The sequence below is a fragment of the Falco rusticolus genome, unplaced genomic scaffold, assembly GCF_015220075.1.
Source record: "Falco rusticolus isolate bFalRus1 unplaced genomic scaffold, bFalRus1.pri scaffold_64_arrow_ctg1, whole genome shotgun sequence".
Classification (NCBI taxonomy): Eukaryota; Metazoa; Chordata; class Aves; order Falconiformes; family Falconidae; genus Falco; species Falco rusticolus.
In genome coordinates this window covers 1-20,960 of record NW_023618239.1, presented here as the reverse complement: position 1 = coordinate 20,960, position 20,960 = coordinate 1, and the positions used below count along the sequence as shown (strand labels likewise).

General features: G+C 49.4%; 1 protein-coding gene across 1 annotated transcript; it reads right to left on the bottom strand.

The window, feature by feature from the left end:
* Window positions 1-374: 374 nt before the first annotated feature.
* On the bottom strand, window positions 375-19,978 carry LOC119142161 (hydrocephalus-inducing protein homolog). Its single transcript, XM_037374874.1, has 4 exons — window positions 19,848-19,978; window positions 8,848-9,048; window positions 3,262-3,386; window positions 375-673 (listed from the first exon to the last, which is right to left on the bottom strand). Exons 1-4 carry the CDS (start codon window positions 19,919-19,921, stop codon window positions 375-377), a joined length of 699 nt encoding a protein of 232 aa, XP_037230771.1. The 5' UTR covers window positions 19,922-19,978.
* Window positions 19,979-20,960: the final 982 nt, after the last annotated feature.

The following is a 20,960-nucleotide window of genomic DNA, read 5'->3' as shown; positions in this document are numbered from 1 at the left end:
GCGCACTACTGCAAAAGCAGGCTGAAGAAGGTTGCCATCCTACAAGAGCTGGAGGGGAAGAAACTGCAGTGAATATCACAGCAGGTACGCTCCCTGCAGCTGTTAGGTGCTACTGCTCAATGCCGTCCCAGGTAAGGAGTGCCGACACTTTCCTCAGCCTCACAGACCCCCTGCGAGCCCAGGGACCTGGCCTCCCTGATTTAGGGCTCCCACAGATGGGAATTTGCTCTCCAAGGAAATGCAGTCATTGCAATCAACCTTTCCTCCCCAAAACATCAGCTGGAACATGGATGGAACCAGAATGGGAAGCACCGAGCTCCATTACCCTGAAGCCCATGGACACAGACCCGGATGCGGTGGATGCTTTATTTCTCCTACACCATCCAAAAAAGCACCAACATCCCTCTGAGGCCGTATGGTAGTTTCACTCCTGGGCAGTGTGTCTTACTGAAAGGAATCTTTCCAACGAACCTCAGCTTCTCCTGATCCTCCTCCTCTTGAGTAAGAAAAGCCTTCCACTGGAAGTGGGCTATGATTTTACTCCGGTTGTGGATGACCACACATCTGTGATTTGACAGCGTGATGTAGGTCTTCCCAACTGCCAAGGAGTTTCTGTCCAGCCTGATGTTGACATCTTCAGCGGCTCCATGAAGGCTTGTGTGCGTATCTTCACCTAGAACAAAGCAAAAGGCAGACATTGCTCATCGCCCTTGCTGATGGGAGTACAAGGAACGGAGGAAACCACAGGGAACAGAAGTGTCACAGCTTTTAGCTGTGTGAGCAGTTCCACAGATCAATATATTTATTGCACCCCAAGAGCTGCAGGTGTACAGCATGAGGATGTCCTGGGCACCACCTTAAGCACCTTATTTCTGGGTGGGCTTGTAGACATTTATCCCCAAGGCAACACTATCTACAGGGAGACGTTTTCAGTGTGCCCAGGTGGCCTTTGGGTTGCCATCCCACCTGGGTCACAGGGAATTCTGCATCCAAAGTCATTCAGGTGACTCTGAGGAGGCCCCACCTCGGTCACGGCTCGCCCAGAGTCTCCTGCAAGCACGCCACCAGGGTTGTGTCTCTCCTGATCCCTTGTTGCCAACATGACAAGATGCCTGGGGCATGCAGGCAGAAGAGGGAGGTGAAGAGAAACAGGCAAAGTGACAGCCCACGGCAGGATGGGACGCAGATGAGAACTTCACCGTGTTGGAGCAGCAGTGCCCTCACTTGCTGTGGGTCTGTGAAGATATGTCAGAATGAGACCGGTGGGGCACGGCCCACACCAACCTGCCCATCACAGCCCTGCAAGCCCATTTCTTCTGCCTGGAGCCTGTCGGTGCCTATGCCTGAGCGTGCAAGTCTACACCGAGTATTCCCAAGCTGTCCCACAACCCGAGCGAGCACACCTTTGCTTTCCGCCTCAGACCGAGCTGAAGAGGAGAGAGTCCCTGGCTGCGCACAGCAGCCGATTAACGCCTGGAGTCTTGCTGGAGCACCTGCCAGCACTTCACCCTCCAGAAGAGACCCCCACCAAAGCGTCCCTCACTGCCAGAGCTTCCAAACCTTCATTCTTCCTACCAAGCAACTCCCAGGAGTCAACTAAGCACAAACTTGAGCACCGAGCCTACTCTGCCTGTTGCAGGTGAGGGCCTCCCAGGTGAGAAGCAAACCCCAAACACGAGACATTCTCCATCGAAATGGCACTTCTGTGGAGCGTGTTTAAAGCCTCAGAGCCAGCCCCAGCTGAGAAGGGCAGCGACCCGGCCATCCCTGGAGAGCATCCCTCTGCCGAGGCAGAGCCTTCCCCTCGCTGCACGGGTTACAGCAAGGCAGCCAGGGGATGGACCTGCCTTTCCAAGGCTGCCACACAAAAGCACAAGGGGAGAGCTGGCTGCCTACTGGATGGACTCCTTAAACCCTAAGCCAGACACAATGCGGCAGTATCACAGTCGTGCCGGCAAAAAGAGCCCCCCCTCTCTTGGAGGGAGGTTGGAGAACGACTCACCCTTCAAACAGATCTCTGCAGCCATTCATTCATCTCCACACATGGAGAGTTCAGCCTTCGTGCCTGTATAACCTCGACTTCTCTGCTCTTAAGGGAGCCGAGGAGGAGTGGGAGGGATTCGTGGCCAGACACGAGTTATGTTGCGAGAAACAGCAACGTCTCCAGTGACTGGACAGCCTGCTTTCTGTAACAGACAACTCAGCGTACAAAAATAACCGAGGTTCAGAAGCGTTACAGAGGCAGGCGTGCTTTATAAGCTTGCCTTCCCCCTCCGCTGAATCCTCGGCATACGTTGGCAAGCAGAGGAAGCAGGACCCAAGAACTGGGAGACATGCACAGTGCTTCGAGCATGCACAACTCCGGTTCATGGAAACATGACCTCATGCTCTACGAGACAACTAACTACTGCAAAATAAACTCCACGAAAACTATCATGGTCTCACTGTCTAAACCCATGGCCACGTGGGTCTCGAAATAATGGGTATAGTTTTGATCTTCAAAGCCAAGCTGAAGCCTTTGAAATGTAATCATTCTTTCTGCCCTTCTCCAAAGTACAGAGCAGCTTCTATATGAAGACTGAACAGGATTCCTTAACCTAGAAATCACACAAGAGATAGGTAGGTTTGTAAGAGCACAAACGGCCTGGGAAAATCCGAAGGAGGAAAAATTTGTCACCATTTGTCGTAAAACAGGAACCCAAGGGCCTGAAATAGTATTAGTCAGAAATTACAGAAGTGTAGTACCAGCACTTTCCCAAGGAATATTCCTTCCTTTGGAACGTACTGCCATGGGAGCCTACAGACGCTCATAGCTACAAACCCACAAAGCAACTGGACAAAGGCTTGGAAGGTAAAACCATCAGAAGTGATTAAACAAAGATGAGAATAAAGCCTCTAGCACAGAAAAATGCTAACTCCAGGGCCCACGAGGCAGAAAGCACATGCACTGCCTGCTTCTACACGCTTTGCTGAGCATCCCCTACTGCTGCTCTCCTGGAGAGGAGCCGGGGACACAGACACACTTACGCTCCCGGCTGACACCAGCGTCCCCCAGGGAGAGACCAGCACGCAGCCACACAGAACAAGGGCACACTCAGCCTTTGCCCCTTACCTGCTCACTTGAAGCACCAAAACATGCAGAGGTTTTGAAAGAAAAGGGTTTAGAAAGAAAAGGGTTTAGAGGAGTCTGCAAAGCAAGTTTAACAGTCTTCTGCTTTGAAGGACGCAGAGCGTGGGCACCATGCAGTGTCCCGCACTTACCTGTGTCGTAGTGTACTGTCAGGGACCCGGAATAATCACCAGTCTTCTGTGGGTGGAAGTCCACTGTTACTTGCACGGCATCACCAATCCCAAGAGTCCCAGCAGAGGGATCGACAGAGAAAGGGCTGCAACACAGAGAGGCACATCAGGATTACTGTGGGACATTTGGGGACTATGTGGCTGTCTCGTTCACTCCAGCTCACCTGCGCAAGCAAGAAGCAAACAAACCACAGTCAGCAGAAGAAAAAGAGAACAGACAGTATCAGAAACTGAGCCACCAACTCGACTCCTGAAGAGCTCCAGCCCTCAGAACATCCTATGCTATAAAACGACCTCGTCTCCCCCATACCCTGCATCCAGTTCTCTGCAGCAAGGCTCAAGAGTCTGACTGCTAGCAATACGATCGGAGGAGGGTTTTTGAAGAGCACGGAGATGGTGAGGGTTATTTGCATGCACAGCTTGACACAGACTTCCTCAGGAATCCGTCTTTTCCTGCCACCTATACACCTCAAGAGATACAAATGTCAAGGCAGTGAGATTGCAGCCTGGAAATCAGACAGGGAGAAGAGAATTTCTTCTTGAAGACCAGAGAATAACTGGAGTTTAATTTGCAGAATTCAACTCTTTTTTTTTTTTTTTTTACCTTGAAAGCATCCTGGTTTTGCCTAAGAAAGGGCACATTTTAACAGTGTTTCAGTGAAAGCTGCTCTAAGCAAAGAAAAATCTCTACGAGTGCAAAGGCACATTAGAGTGATACAATAACAAGGGAACAAGACACAAAAGGAGTACCCATTTACAACCTGAACAATTAGATCTCTGGCTAAATGAAGCACCATCAGCAGGAGCGTATCGAGGCAAGTTTAACAGGAGCTTTTCGGTGTATTCACAAGCAATGCAATCTGGGGCTCCGGGTTGTAATCCAAGCTTGGTAACTTTGCTTGGCCCGCTGGAGGAATTCTGTGCAATGTGTTGGAAATAATTATGAAAACGTGTTGGTGTACTTTAGATTTAACACGAGCAATTATGATTTGTGGCCAGGTAAACAGCTCTCGGCTGACAGACACATAATTCAGTTCTTTAACGCTCAGGGAAAAGTCAGATGCAACATGCTCCTGCACAACAGCAGCTGGGCTTTGTGGCTCCTGTACAGCCCCACTTAGAAAGCAAAAGTTACTGGCTTTAGTGCTTTGCTGGTGGTCAATTTGTCACCTCAAAAACACCTTCCAGAGAGTTTCCCAGTGATTAGGGAATGCAGCACACAAAAATAATGAGAAAATCTGGAGCCATGCACGAGCTGAGCTTCATTCATGGAAGTAGTGACAGCTGATGACATTGCTGGAGTTCCTGCTCATTAAGGAGATATTGCTGCAATTAGGGGCCTGACCTGCTCCCCTGACAACAGCAAGAACATTGGCAGTGACTAATGGGGAAGCACTGGGCCTGCAATGTTCACGTGCTGGACCTGAGACACCTGGGAGGGAGGAGGAAAGCCAAGGCCCTGCCAGCCTCAGAACTGGATTGTTCTACATGGCCCTGCACCTGCACTGGGGGTTGTGCCTGGTTATACTGGGCAGGGCTCTGCTGGTGCTTGGCTAGCATCACTGCCTGCTGGAGGAAAGGCACAGAAAAATTCCCCCAACTTTTTTTTTTTTTTTTCCTCCCCCCCCCGAAACATGGCCAGAACAGAAAAGCTGCTGGTTAAGGGCCACACTTCAGCACCACCTCCCATCCCATCCCCTTGTCTGCATACCCCTGCCCTCAGATAGCTGGGATGGGCATAACACTCCTGAGGATGACTTCAGGGGATGCCCGAGAAAGAAGGTATCTTCCCATCTTCAAATTATCAGAAGAAGAGGATCCCACCAAGGTCAGGACTCATTCTCAGGACTGAGAAACAGAGCACAAGTCAGACACCGCACCTCCTGCCTCCCACCCCACGCTGTACCCACGGGACAACTTTGTTACTGCTGTCGCAGGAGCTTGGTACCCCTCACGTAGACCTGGTTCTCCAAGACCCAGAGGGATGCAAGGTCCATGCTTAACCTGAACTCTGAATTTCAGTCCACATCACTAAGCTGTTCCCTGCAGCCTACAGATAAGAGATGCTAAGGAAACGTCCCTGACACACTAATAGCCACATGAAAGCCACTGCCAAGAGATGAAGCTGGCAGGCTAAACTCTGGCCTTCTCTCCATTAATTGTGAGCTGTTCTTTAGGATAATTCTTGTCCTGTTAGATCTACCCTGTTAGTGAATCACTACTGCTCCTGAAAAAACAGGAAACATAAGGTTTGGAGGTTTTTTAACAGCTTCTTTTCTGACATCCTTTTTAACTATGTCCATTTGTACGTTTGCTTTGTTGTACAACATCTAAACTGTCACAGGTCCAGATCTCCCAGCGGTGCCTTGCAATCCCCAGCTTGTATAAACTCCTCTAGCCACACCAGCCTGAGGGAGACCTTCCCGCCAGAACCTGCTGAGATCTTGCCCGTTACTGCCCTGCAGAAAGGGAGCAACACCAGACTAGTAAGCAATTTCATAGGGATCTGTTCTGGCATCTGTTGTCCTGTCCTTGTACATCCTGTGGTAACTCTCCAATCCCACACCTCGATGTCGTATATGGGTACTACAGGGGGCTCCTAGCACTGCACCTTGTAGCATCATTTCCTGAGCTTTCAGAGCCTGATGGGCCATTCCTTAATGTATCTTCTCAGACGGATCCTCTCTGGCGCCATAGCACAGCGTAGCACAAGGTCTGTAACGTCAGGAAAAGGCAGTGCTGCGCTGAGATCTGCTTCCAGACGCCATTTTCAACTGAAACGTACTGGAATGACATTTATCTCCCTGAATGCCATGGAGAAGAAACTCGTTATCCAGCCTTAACAATGAGAACGACAGGAAGAGACTTTCTATATTTACACTAGTACTGCTCTGACTCTCCAGCCTACTTGTCACGCCAGCTGGGAGGCCACTTCTTTTCTGCTGGGGTTGCTGGAGCCACTGAGCTCACCTGGGACCTCGGGGCAGGCACCTGAGCAACTTCTCACAGCACAAGCAGCAGGGAACCCACTGTCACCCAGTGCAGTCCCCAGCACTGGCTGGAGAAACCACTCCTGGCACACCATGGCCTCATCGCACAGGGAGAACGTGGTTGTTCTGCTCCCAGGCTGCAAGGGGACGTGGTGACCTGGTCAAGAGTGGGGAGCACTCGGATTTTGAGTGGAGGATACAAGCTTGGGGGAGTACAGTCGAGATACTGGAGGGCTGGGCTGCTATTCAGGGGACACAGCAGAACCGCATGCAGCCGAGGGATGGAAAATGCAAAAACCTGTATTTGGGATGGAAGAATCCCTGGCAGTACAGGCTGGTGGGCACGAAAGCCTTTCTACAGAAGAGGAGCTTAGGGGCTGGAGCACAGCACATACAGGGAGATGCTGGGATAAATGGCTTTGCACAGCCTTGAGAAGGAAAGACGAAGGCTGGTATCACTTGGTCTTACTTTTCGTGTTGAGTGCACACCTGATCAAACTTTGACACTGGTCTTGCTTTGAGCACTGTGTTTGCTCACATGATCTCCAGAGGTCTCTTCCAAAGTTATTCTAGGATTTTATCTTCTCCAGCAGCCCAATTCCATTTCACATGTTCCCCAAATTTCTCATATTATTTCCTATACATCTGTGCATATATATAGGCAGATGGTAGACAGACAGGCATTAGAGGAACTCAACCTTTAAGAAAGTTCCCAATGAGGAATTCATTATGACATTTCGCTGAACACTTAAAGCAAAAAAAAAATAAAAGAGCAGAAAGACAGGAACCTCAGAGTATTTAAAAAAGAAATCTGAATGAAAGTGGGGGCGACCTAATTAGAATAAAACGCTGCTTATATTCAAAGATCATCAGTTTGAAATTTCAAACTGGCTTTCAAAAGTTCATAACGAAATGGAAGAGATGACTGATGCCTTTGGCTGACATGGGAAATCTTACCAGCTTTTGATCTCTGCACACACGCAATCCAGTTATTCAGAATTGTACTTTCTTGTGTAGTTTGAAATAAAGCTTTCGTAACGCTTCCCATCCCTTTGTTGCAAATCAGGACTGAAACATTCAATTGCTGAAGTTCAGCATAAAATCCGTATCAAGCAGGATTCAACACACGCTGTATCACTCAACAGAACAGTTGGCAAGGACATTGCCAAGAGATGCTAGACACGACTGGGTACTTGTTTTGGTGGTGACGACTAGATCTGGAAATCCCAGAGGGAAGCTGTACAGGGATTTACAAGTTCCTGCCTACGTATTTCCACAGTGAAAAGAAGCAGCCTGCTTGAATAGCATCCTGGAAGCCTGCTTCAACAGCCTTGCCAGGCTTTGGTAGAAGCCTCTTGGACCTTCACATTTCCCAGGAGAAAGAGCAAAGAGCCTTCTCTTGACCCCTGTTTTCCTGGGGAAGAAACTGAAGCAACTCAGGTGCACTAAGGCAGACGGCACGTCTTTGCTGCATTCTGGACCTCAGCTCCTGCACCAAAACCTCTGGGACCAAGCAACTCGGAGCTAACTACCAGCCAGCTGAAGTGGTTTCCTTGCAGGTGCAGTTTCCAAAACGCATTATCCTCTCCAGTTCAGCAAACTGGAAAACCAGTGACTGTCTTCTCAGACCAAGAGGAACAGTACAGGCTGTCCACGACACAGCACACATCAGGCACTTGACCAGGAGACTGCCCAAATACCACGTGCTTGTGGCCTCCCAGGGAATGGGTATATTTGGCCAACAGGGCCACATAACCATTTCAGAAGGTACTGAAGATCAAGGAGGTTGCTGGTAGCTACTACAGCATGCTAGAGCACTTTCCAGGAGATCTGAGAGAGACAAAGCTCTAGAAAAGGCTCCCAACCCACGCACCAGGTATTTGCTGCATCTTTTGCCTGTGCGCCCATTGGCATTCTGCTTTGGGGCTAAAGTGCAGGTTTGAAGCCGCTGCCAGCTCATCTCCACTTAAGAGCTCATTCTAATGAAGAATAGTGGATCCCAGGGACCAGATCAAACCTACTGGAAAACCAGGTTCTGGACCCCACAGGGTTTTTGTCAGGGTCTCAATACCAATTGCTTTGATCTATCATCTCTGATTGCACTTGCTACTATAGACAAACTGCTGGTAAAGCTGATGATAAATTCTTAAATGTCTCTTCCACCAGCTCAGAGCTTGCCCATTTCTTAACACTGCCCTTGGTCTGCAGGAACTGAGCTCCTAGAGCTGTCGTCTGCCACGCAGGATCTTACACAGCCCGAGGGCAGTCCAGCTGCCTTCTTACAATTGCTCTTTCAGTCTAACAGAATCAGTCTTGCACGACTGTGCACTGAAGACACCGTTGCACTATAAAACTCCACTCTGCAGCTTGCAGAGTTTTAGCAGAGGTTGCGCCATGCTTCAAACACTATAATCAACAGCAAAACCCACGTGCCCTGCCCATCTCCAGCCACGGCAGCAGTACAGCAGCTCACATGCTCTGGCTCCTTTTTTGTCGCTGTTTACCAACTGTATTATCACACAACAGTGTTTTGCACAAAAAGAGATGAGCTCCCTACCTCTGAGTGCTGATGCAGTAGCGGGCCGCCCCGTTACCGATGTTGCGAACCAGCAGTGTTTTCTGGGTGCTGTACTTGACTGGACAGGCTGAGAAGTTCACCTGGTCGGGGAAGTCCAGGATAGCTCGGGCACCTATAGCTCGGAGAGGCACAACAAACTTCTCCCCTTTCTGTGATGCAGATGAGCTCGTGGAAATAATCCTGCAGGGAAAGAAACAATCTCAGCACAATGCTTTTAGTACTTTCCCCACGGCAGAAGGAAAACTGCTGTTTTCTATGACTGTAGCAGTATCATTCAGTAACGCAACAGTACTTTTTACCTTCATGAGCTTTCATTCCAGTAGCATGACTTGCACAGGGTCGTTAACTTGCAAAGGAGAAACAACCCCATTGATTCACCTGCTTTTGCAGCAAGCTGGCAGCACCACAATTATCTGATGCTTTGATTCCGAGACACCAGAACAGTCTCTTCATGCAAGGGATCACAGCACTAACGCAACCTGCTTCGATCGCCACTGCAGACTATTGGAAGCACCACTGAGAACCCAGCTGTGCCACAGCACTAACTCCAGTGCCAGCAACGCGGCGACCTCGTTGAAGCTTGGCAGGGGATGCTCAGGTACACTTTCAAAAGGACTTCACCACATGCATAGTCAACGGTCAGTCTTCGGTGAAATACTTCACAAGCTGGACACGGTAATTGCGGCAGCGTCAGGGCAGTGCAGGGTACGGCTGTATTTCCTGCCCCTTCTCACAGCGTTATAGGGCCAAGGCTGGGGACACGCACCCTTCAAAAGCCACCTGATCCATCTCCCCACACCAGAGCTGGCTCAGCTCCAGACCCAAACTGTTTTTGCGAGAGGTTTCACAAGTACCTAAAAGCGCTAACAGTTCCACCCCTGCCCTCAGCAGCCTACGCCAGCTCTGCACTAGCAATTCAAGGGTGTTAGTTCTTCCTCTGCCTAATCTCAGTTTCCCTTTACATCTCACCCAGCCCCAGGGGACACAGGAGACAGCTCTGGCTGATGCCTTAATCGAACCCCTCCGTAAGGTCTGTTCTAGAGGAGTAAGTGACGGCGTGCCTGGTTAGCACACCCACCCCAGGCAGGCGGCATCGGGAGCTGCACACGGGGGACACTCAGACACCCCACCAGAGCAAAGCCGGCTGTGCAGTCCCAGCCACTGGCTCCTTCAGAACAGAGCCAGGCAATCCCCCCTGCGCCCCGGCTGCCTGGCGTTTAGCAGCAGGAAGGCAAATCAAATTACCAAAAGCATTTTACTGTAGGGATGAGCAGATCAGACTCCAGATGGATGGCGTGGCACCGCTGCGCTGCAAGTATCACCTTGCCCCCACTGAAATCAGTGGTAAATCTGCTGCCATAGGGCCAGGAGCCATTACCCCCAGCAGCGCTCTTATGGATGAGCTGATAAAACTCTGCTTCTCGTCACTCACTGCTGCCCTGATTTTTTCTCAGTGCTTTTAATTAATTTGATATTTTCTATCACTGTTGAAGCAGCAAGCGCTTTAGGATTTTAATGATTTAGGAACTTGCATACAGCAGCAAACTCCCTTCAGCAGAAACCGATCCAGACTCCCCACAGCTGGGATTTCTGCTCCCGTCCCCATCCCCTCCTGGAAGGGCCCTAAGGCAGCCAGCCAGGCCCAGACACGTACCTATTGCTCTAACGCAAGCGCTGACAGCCAGCGCCCTCACCCACCACCCAGCACCTCGCCTACCACTGCCTCAGCTGGGGTTAAGCTTGTCATTTACAGATGCTGCCCATCCAAGACAAAAACAGAATAATCTCCCTTTTCTAGACATCTCAAATATTCACCCTAGAAACTGCAGAAGGGCTTTTGCTTTTCCTATTTTGGAAGGTAAATATAGGAAGGGAACTGCAGCAAGCAACCTGCAGGATTTAACATCATATTCCAGGCAAGGGTTTCATCTTCAGCAAGTCTTTCTGAATTAGCAAGTTTGTACTCAATCTTGCAGCCCAAGCCCTCTAAAATAAAAGCTATGGGCAGCCCATATGACTTTAAAGCACCCATTATCTCCTGGGTACTTCACCTCCCAGACTGTTCAGATGCTCAGAAACTGCATTAGCAAATGGAGAGTGCCATTTGCTTTTGCTGTTGTTGTTATTTCGGCCACACTACTGTAACAAAGGCAAATCCAATTGAAAGCTACCTGCCTTAGTCAGTCTTGGCATGCCATATTTACTTATCTCTCTCTTCCAGATGCCAGGTAGACAGAGGAGGATGCAAGTTCAAATCAGCAGGGAGATAAAAAAAAAAAAAAGGAACTTCAACAACTGGAGGTATTTGAGGGAAGTAAAAGGAGGTAATTGTCAAGTCGTCGTCATTGCTAAGGAGCAAATGGATGACAGCAGTGTAATTAAAAGCCCAAGAAATAAATCCCCCCCCAAAAGCAAGCACAGGCAGCCTTCCCAGCTCCCTTGCTGGTGAGGGGCACCGGGACCACCTGCACAGCAATGCACAAGGGATTTCTCCAGGGACCTGAGGGCAAGGCTAAAGCAGCAAGGATTTGGTTTCACAGAGACAACCACGACCTTGGGAGAGAAAGCCGCCTCTCGCCATTCATGCAGATGCACATTATGCTCCAAGCCCCCTCTCCAGGGACACCGTGGGACATGGCATCCCGTGCAAGGCTTGACTCAGCACTTCAGAGCGGGCTGACCCTTCAGCCACGCTCTACCACCCCACCAAAGTGGGACCTTGCACCAGGCTGAATGCAGCGTCAGCCCAAACAGGGGGAAACCCAAGGCAGGAGGGGTGCTAGGCAGAAGCTGGCTGTTTGTGTCGCTGTGGACCCATGGTCCCTTAAGCTTTTGAAAGCTGAATTGCCCTCCCTTGGGGGCAACGGGTTGCAAAGTCTCCACTGCAGCACTGCCTCGTGCTACCGGGACACTAACTCTGCTACACACTTGCCTACAGCCTGGGCAACTGTTGAGACCAGTTCAAAATCTTGTTCTGCTTCACAACTACAAACCCTTAGCAGACTGTTTAAGACCACGTTTCTAAATAAACATGCCTGGATGACAGAGGGGCTGCAACCCATCTATGGTCTAAAGTTTGTTGTGTTTAGACACAGCTTCAGGCTACAGATTTTCATGAAAACGTGACTTCACCCTTCATACAACTCCCCTCTCCATTGCAAGGATGACACAGACAGTTGTACGATGGTTCCCCTTCTCTCACACCCCTTTGACAAGCAGTAAGTTGCAAGCTCTGGCCTTCCAGGTATCGCCACTGGCACCCACTGGAACTGAAGCAGCTGCTCATCTCTGATGTTGTTTCAGGCTCTCTGCAAACTCAGGGGCTAACGGTAATACTGCCACAGCGATATCAACCTTAGCTGCCCACAACACCAAACTCAGATGTCAGTTTCCCTGCATAACCTATCCCAAATGCTTCACTGAATTCCTTGCAGCAGCCAACTTGCACAGAAAAGATCCTTGTAGCATGAGGTAACACGGCAAGCCAAGCAGGGAAAGCTCCCGCTGAAACCCTGATATCAGAAAGGCTGGAAAATAAGGGCCGTGACAACAGAGGAGAGACCAGAGGATGAAGATCCGTTCGCAGCAGAGGGGGTGCCCCTGCGCCTGCCCCCCTCAGCCGCCGGTTCGCAGGAGTCTTTGAAATGAGTCACTTGGCTTCAGGTTCCTGTGGCGCCGCTGCCATTTGCCTTGGTCTTCTGCCCCTTTCCTCCTCACAGGAGTCATCTTAAAAGTATTCTTGGAATAGCTTCTGTGCACAACAAAACATCTAACAGGGCTGGGCTGAATTTTAAAGGACTTCATTTCAGTCATGCAATAACTCACTGTCCTGTCATATTTCAGAGTAATCAATGTGCATTAATTCAGTCTCCACCGAGCACCAGTAATGAATTTCACAAACCTCACAGACTGAGCTGGCATTGCCGGAAAATAATGTATAGCTACAGTGAAAAGAGCAAGAGGGTGTGGCGAATGAAGAGACGGGACGCAGCTTGATGCAAGCAAATGTCAATTTATTGTACAGAAGCACACGTTTTTATACACTTTCAGAAGCTGCGCGTTTTAAACAGATTGGTTCCTGAAGCTAAGCATTGCATCCTAGGCAATCCCTGATTGGTGGTTAACTGCCATCAATTAACAGCAAGCTGTTACCTTTCCTTGGCGCCATCCGTCCCCCACTCCCCTGTGCTCTGTAAACGTGCCCCATCATGTTGATTGTTGTCTAGACAAGCTCGAGCACATTCCCCTGTGCTCTGCAAACATGCCTCATCATGTTAATTGTTGTCTAGACAAGCTCGAGCACATTCCCCTCAGCTAACTGATTGCCACGCATGGTCCTAGTTTCCAGACCGCTCCTGCAACTCCCCCTTCCTGTTGCACAAAAGAACCCCTGAAACCAAGCAAAAACATGGCACAAGTAATAGAACAAATAAAAAAACAACTAAGACATATTATCAATGTCAAAATAACCCACTGTCTTTGTTCCGTACAGTTTTACAATTTCCCCTTTTCGTTTTTGAACAGCTGTTACCAGGTTTGCCATGTTCTGCAGGGCCCTTGCAAACATGACAGCAACCAAGGTAATAGCAAACAAACAATACTGCCAACTGAGTGAATGGATGCCAAAAAAGGCTGAAATTTTCTCAGATTTTGATAACATGTTGCTGCAATGGGGCGCCTAAAATCCACGCAGCACATACCATCAAAATCCTCACAGCCATGTCCTTGAACCAACAACAAAAAGCAGTGGCAATTTTGACTCACATTCTTAACTGCCTAACAAACAAGGTGATTTAACTCTTTAATGCTTCCCCTGCTGTTACTCTGGATAAGAGAAGAACTGCTGCGACACGTTCCCATCATAGCCTCCTACTACATTAGCATCTACAGAAAGACAATTATCGACAAAGTGTAAACAATATCAGCTTCTTTTAGATTAACATTATACATAGGTGGAAGGGCACACCAAACAAGAACTGGTTCAGTCAAAAAGTTCGAAACATCGCATGCCTTCTCTGAAAATAACTCTGGGGTCATTCCCTTCATTCCTTCTCTTTTTTATGCAAAGAGAAACACTTTCACCATAACAGAGAAGCCCCTATTTACATCTCTGAGCCCGGACACAAACCGCAGCTGTATGCGCCACCAGGCTCAGGGCAGGAATCATTCATGGAGTTACATAGCTGTATATCTCTACAAGCGTGCAGACACCTATTAAACACTAGATAACCATGTTTATCTTTCCTAGTCTCCTTCACAATACCCAGCTGTTCTCTCATCTCTTGTTAGGTCAAATAATTCTCCAGTTTCCTCTCCTATATCTCTCTTCAGACATTCTCTATCCTCTTTTTTGCTTGTTAATTGCGACAAGGCAAAGGTTGTGTGTAGCTGGGTGACCATGACCCGATTTATGTTACAATCAACTAAACACTGAATACAGGAAAAAAAGGTATGGGAGACATAAGGCAAACACCAATAAGGTGGTTAAAGATAATTATAATAAATCCTGTAATACTTTTGAGTCATGGCCCAAAGTTTCCCAGCCGTGAGAAGAGACCAAAGGCATCCCGCCCCCGGCTCTGTTGCAGATCTTTGTTTTAAGGCTTTTGAGTTTTGTATACTTTTGTAAATTAATTCACAGTGGTCACTCAGATTCATGTAACACATCCTATCAAAGTCTTCACACTTGTGTCCCTGTGCTAATAATAAAAATCAATAGCAACTCGGCTCTGTAGCAACATATGATGGACAGAATCAACATCTGTTAATAAGCCAGAAAAAAAAAATAGTATTTGTAGTATTACTTTGTTTAGCAAGCTAGCAGCCTAATTTACTAAGCAAGTTAAGAGCGTGTACTATTCTTACAGAAGAGATTAGAGAAGCGAAAATGTGTTATGCTGCATTCCAGAACTCAGCCTGAGAATTACAGTCTGCTGTGAGTTCTGCGTGACAATCATTTGACACATGTTGGGGTTGCGATTGTGAAAGTTGCCCGTTTACAATTTTCATTGGCATTATCACAGCTAGTTGTTTTAAAAGCAACCCTTGAGCTTCCTGATGTTCGACTTGTTGCAAAATATTCTGAAGCCAATCAATCAAGTTAGTATTAAAGTTAGTGACTCTCTAGGACCCTGCAAGACTGTGGCAAGACTCCCGCATCCTGACTGCCTTAATAGCCATTCCTTCATTTGCAAACAGTTGTCCCTGGCATACCTTGCCTGAGTCACAGAATCGGCACAATTATTTGCTCCAGCCAACTGCTCATAGTTAACAGCAATTCCTGATTAAGGTTTTCAATCAAGGCCACTACACACAGCTCACAAAAATCAGATAACCACATCATATACTGTATCAGTTAGTACCATACAAAGCAATGACTTCCAATCATGCAGTGTGAGCGTATAAGGCTCTGCCATCACTTCAAGAAGGGACATAGCAAATGTATTATGAATCCTCCCTTCCCCCACTGCTTTGCTTAACCCTTTAACAGCCTCGTATTGCACAGGCTGCCACTCTGCAGGTTGATTTGTCTGACAAAATACTGAACATGCCATAGCGACTCCCAAAACCCATCACTTAAGTGTTTCCCACTTGCATTCCTGCCACCAATCCCTCAGACCCCCTTTCACCCTCCCCCAAAATACAATCAATGCATCAGGAGAGACGAGGGGGTGGGGAAAAGGTCTAGCTCCTTTTCCAGATCTATAGGACCTGGATCAAAAGGTTTATCGGTGTCAATAAAATCATTGTCCGAGTTGTCCCGTTCCCGTGCTTGGTCCTGTGTTGTGAGGGTCGCTGCAGTCAGTGACAGAAGCTTTGGGGGCAGAGGAGGTGTGGACAGAATCGCCATCACTGACGGTGTCTTGAGAAGAGTCGCGCTGTCGGTGGAATTTACAGCTTCCTCTGGTTTAGCACCATTAGTAGAATTAGTCCACACTTGGCAAAGAGTAGTCAGAATTTGCCACCAAGATGTTAAATGCATTCCCGACACGGAGCTCCCCTCCACAGCAGCATCATACAATTGGCTGCTGTATGTACACACTTTCATTCTTTCAAAGTCTCTAAAGTTTCTTGGCTGCTCACCTGTCTCGATGCATACAGGCGTTATCCTCGGGGTTTAGGTTGTCCGCCTGGTCCAGACAGCAAGACGATCGTTCAGCCAAGCCGTCTCCTCCGGAACGCAGCCCTCTTCCACGAACCGTCTTTTTTTTGTCCTTATTCTTCCAAGGCTTCGGAACACCACCACAGGGGTCACCATTTGAGGAGACTGAGGCACGGACTCCCTGATCTGACTAGAAGACCCTTCATGAGTCCATATACGTCTCTTTCTGGGGACGAAGCCTGATTCCCCATTACGGATTTCCCACAGCTCACCTCTCAACTCCGGAGGGATTTCTGGCCGGCTCCTGCTTCCTTTCAGCAGATCACTCAAAGTTCTGTGGGATTCGCTGCATGTCGCTCAGATAGGCGATTCGAGAGCCCTTCACGTTAGATCCTTAAACGCATCACGTCGGGGTCACCAATTTGCGGCGAATGAAGAGACGGGACGCAGCTTGATGCAAGCAAATGTCAATTTATTGTACAGAAGCACGAGTTTATAAACACTTTCAGAAGCTGCGCGTTTTAAACAGATTGGTTCTTGAAGCTAAGCCTTGCACACTAGGCAATCCCTGATTGGTGGTTAACTGCCATCAATTAACAGCAAGGTGTTACCTTTCCCTGGCGCCATCCGTCTCCCACTCCCCTGTGCTCTGCAAACATGCCTCATCATGTTAATTGTTGTCTAGACAAGCTCGAGCAAATTCCCCTCAGCTAACTGATTGCCACGCGTGGTCCTAGTTTCCAGACCGCTCCTGCAAGAGGGCAAAACAGAATAAGCTCTGCTATGTTTTTATGTGCTTCTTACTTCCTTCTTCCTTTACAATAAACTACTAATAAGCCTGAAGGACACACAAATGGAAGTATTTCTGTCTGTTGTTTATCTGCCAGTCAGTGCCACAATGGTTTCCAGTTCAGCAGAGGCCGTCAGACCATAACGCAAGAACACACGGGAACAGGGGCTGGCACGAGAACACCCACGCTGTACAACTGGAGCCATAAAACAGAAACGTGCAAATCAGAAGCAGCAAGAGTAACAAACTGGAAATGTTGCCCAGCAGAAAAATTAGCAGTTCATTTATAACACAAGTGCCAATAAACCAAGAGGCACGTCAGCTATTTCTTTTCTGACAGTCCAACCACGTGGCACATTCCCAAATGACTGCGAGACAGTAGGAAACTGCTCATTTTCCAAGAAAGGGCTACGTGGCATTTCAGCCACTAACAACTCACATGGCCCTATTACTTAGGGCTTAGCCACAATTTTACTCCTTTCAATCAGGAGTGACTTCACTGAAGTCAGACTTACTCCAGGGAAGAACAGATTCAAAGCAAGAGAATGACACAAACCAGCTCCTCATCAGGAAGACCCAGACCCCACTTCACTGGGTTATCCACAGTCCCTGTGGATCATGCAGTATCAGAGATGTAGGGGTTATTCAAAGGCAGCACTCCTGAGCCTTCCACAACTAACACACAGATACTCTGCAGGCAAGCAACTGCAAGCCCAACACAGGTGGCTTTACAGAACCATCTCCCAAAGCCTGCCTCTTGGCTAAGGGCTTTTCAAGGTGCTCTGCACATCCTGACCATGCTACTGATGCATTTCTAGCTGAGCGACAGCACTCCGGCACTTCGCTGACTCACACTCCATCAAGTATGAGACAAAAAGTCCGATTTGTACAACATTCTGGTTCTGCTGTATAATCCCCATGTGCTCCTCACCAAGCAGCCCACATCCCTCTCCCAATGCCCTGCAAGGAGCACAAAACCCAGTTCAGCAGAAACCACCACGGTGTCACTGAAGCTGTGCAGAGGACCTCGCTGGCACAGCTCCCTAATGCCACACACTCACCAGTTCAAGGGCAAGACAAGGGGCAAAGTACTGGACATGAGCGCTCCTGGGAATTATCTCACCCTACTTCTATTTGGGGTGATGTTCATGTGTTGCTCTGCTGCTTCTCTCTAGTTGAAGAGCAGCTCTTTGCCCTTCATGGGAACCGATTTACTTCCATCCCAAAAATGAATGCTCATTAATACTAATAAATCACATTTTAAAGGAAGCAGTGTCCCCTGCAAAGCCTACCTCGGTGAGGTTAAGCTCTTATGTCACTTGGGCAGTATGGAGAACTGCCCTAGGCCAACATCATTTTAACCTTCCATACGAATGACGTAAAACCATTTCTCAGTCCCTCCCCAAAGCAACAGATCATTTCACAAGCATCGGGAGCCAGGGACCGCAGGGCATTTCCTCTCTAGTTTGCTACAGCCATGCTGTTTGAGGATAGGACAGGGTGTTCAACTACAGTCTAAGCAGCAAACGGAAGATGAGAGAACAGCTGTGCCCAAAGAGAGCCTGCACCTCTGGCCTGGCGCAGAAACACCAGCTGGCTCAGAGCGACCCCCTCACCTTGCATCACCCACAAAGTCACGCAAAGAACTGTGCCAAGAGGCAGCAGAGTGCTGGTGCAAAGAGTCAGCCTGTCTGTCTGTGTTCCCCTGCAGGGCTTCCTCCCTTCCATGCCAGGTACCAAACCCTTTTGCGTTAACAAGCCTCCAGGTAACACCGCCGCCCCTTCACATCACGGCACAGTGCCAGACTTGCCAGGGCCACAGCACCGACGTTCCAACCTCCGAGCAAAAGCACGGCACACGGGGCAGGGAATAGGTGCCAGCTGACACAGCAACCACAGCCCCATGCACGCAGGCACAGCCACACCAGCGTGACTGCCCAAAGGCTCCAGGCTAACACTCTGCCTGCAGATTCTACCTGCCCCTTCACTCCTGTGTGCGCTCCAGATGCCTCAGTCCTCTGCAGCACACCAGCCTCCTGCTGGTTAAAGACATCTGGAGCTCAGCGTGTCTGGGCCAGGCTGGCTCCCTGCCACGAGCACAGCGCATCTTCTCCCCTAGAATCACAGCTGGAGCACAGGTGGGCAAGTATCCTCAGGGGCAGCACAGCGGCAAGGCTGGAACACAGAGGGTATGAAAAAGCATCACCTTCGCTCCAGCCCAGGGTGAGGCAGGGAACTGGTTGCCAGATGGGAAAGGGGAAAGCTCTCTGGATCTAGCCATTCCCCTAGCGTTTTCCATCATAATTAAGCCCCTAACATCGAGTAGAGAGGTGCGATGGCTAAACACCTTATCAGCACCCCTCCCTGCCATTTCCCTACTGTCCCACGTGCACCTTCCCCTGCAAACGCCCAGGAAAGCACAGGGAGGGAACGCACAGCTCGTCAGTCCCTGCTGCGGTGGCATCGCATGGTGCTGCCAGCCAGGATGTGACCAGCTGCAGGCTGCCTGACCACAGCCTAGAGCAAACCTCGCAGCACGGCATGGGCTATAACCGGTGTGCAAGAAAAGTGCCGGCTTCAGACAGAACGTTCCGCCGTCTCACTACTGCGTCCAACACGATACTGCATTCAAGAAGCGACTCCAGTTTTCAAAGGTGGTGGTCCTCACTCTGATCAGGCTCAGCTTTGGGTCCTCCAAACAACAGGTTTGTATTTATGCAAACAGGCTTTTGTATTTATAATTATCAGAGCAAACCCGTAATTATGCAGCAATGGTCAGATACTAGAAACCAACACCATGAGAGGCCACCCCACCACACAGTGCACTCTTATCCCTGAAGCCAACAGACATGGCATTAAACGTTCCAGCACTGAAGGATAATCACAGTCTGAAGCATAGAAGAGCCTCCAGCCTATGACAGCATCATCTTCACCACAGGAAAAGTTTCCCCCAGCTGCAGATCCAGTGCAATGCCACCGAAACCAGGACAGTGCCTCAAAACCCACAGCAGATGCCCTGTTCTGAACCCAGCCCCGCAGGTTCACCTCCCACTGAAGGCACACATCTCTCGGGACCTCCAGTCTCACCTTGTTCTCATCAGGGGAGAAAACGATGCGGAAAGTCGCAAGCATGCCAGGCAGTACCTTGCGGCACACAGCATGGTGGCTGATCAGCTTGAAATAAGGTGAGCTCTCCAAGATGACCTTCACCAGCCCAGGAACCTGCAGAAAAGAGAGGAAAGTATGATCTTGCAGCTTGTGGAAACAGGAGGAGAAGAGACCTGGTGATACCACCTTCGCAAAGCACTTTTAGCTCTGGAGGTACATGCACATAACACATAAGAGTGAACATTAATCCCTTCTGCCTGGGCAAAACAGCTCGAGGCCAGAGGCAGCAGGGCGATGAAGGAAGGGCCAAGCAGGGAAGACACCAGCAGCACGGCGGTATAATATCTGAATCAAGTCACCCATGTATTCAATAAGCCCAGAGAATCTGCTGGCTTCTGCCCGTACACATCCAGGCAGACATGCCCCTAGAAGGGGCATGTGTTATCTGAAGGCCAAACAGTACGTGTTAATCCTGGCGGAAGGAAGAAATTCACTTTAACGTGCTGGGTTTGAGCGGGGCAGTCAAGCTGCGGTGCTACAGTCATGTAGGCAGACCAGCAAGAGGGGACCACAGATACTGTGGCCTTACTGGGAATAAAAGCAGGCCTGAAGAGCAAAAGGAGGAACATGGGAAGACAAAGAGACAACCCCACAAACTGAGGATGGCTAGGAAAATTCACAGGGAGCTGTAAAGAAGTAAGGGAGAAGCACAATATGCTACAAGGAAAGGCTGATGCAGAGGATGAGAGCCAGCAATTTGCCAAAGTGATGGAAAGCCAGGCGACCCCCCAGGCTGTGGCTATCAACTGTGGGCTCCAAAGGCATCTTCTGCCTCGAGATACATGACCGGCACTGACTGGCGCTGGAGTCTCAGTTTTAAAAGCCAACCTCTGCTCTCCGGAGGCTCCTGCTGCCTGTGACCGTAGCCAGGCAGCTGCCAGCGCGGGCAAGCCAGATCCCTGGGGACCCCTGCCCACCCCCAGCAGGCCCTGCAGGCACCCTGCTGCACGGTTCTGACCTCTGGGGCATCACCAGCACATAGACAGCACGCAGGCATTTCTCAAGCACATCGAGAGTGATCCCTGAGCACCA

Excerpts from the sequence above, each read along its gene's own strand:
- LOC119142161 (XM_037374874.1), bottom strand. The coding sequence starts at position 19,921 with ATGCTGTGTGCCGCAAGGTACTGCCTGGCATGCTTGCGACTTTCCGCA. Across the intron at positions 9,049-19,847 it reads TCTCCCCTGATGAGAACAAG|GATTATTTCCACGAGCTCAT; the intron begins GTGAGACTGGAG and ends CTTTCCCTGCAG. Across the intron at positions 3,387-8,847 it reads TACTGCATCAGCACTCAGAG|CCCTTTCTCTGTCGATCCCT; the intron begins GTAGGGAGCTCA and ends TCTGTGTTGCAG.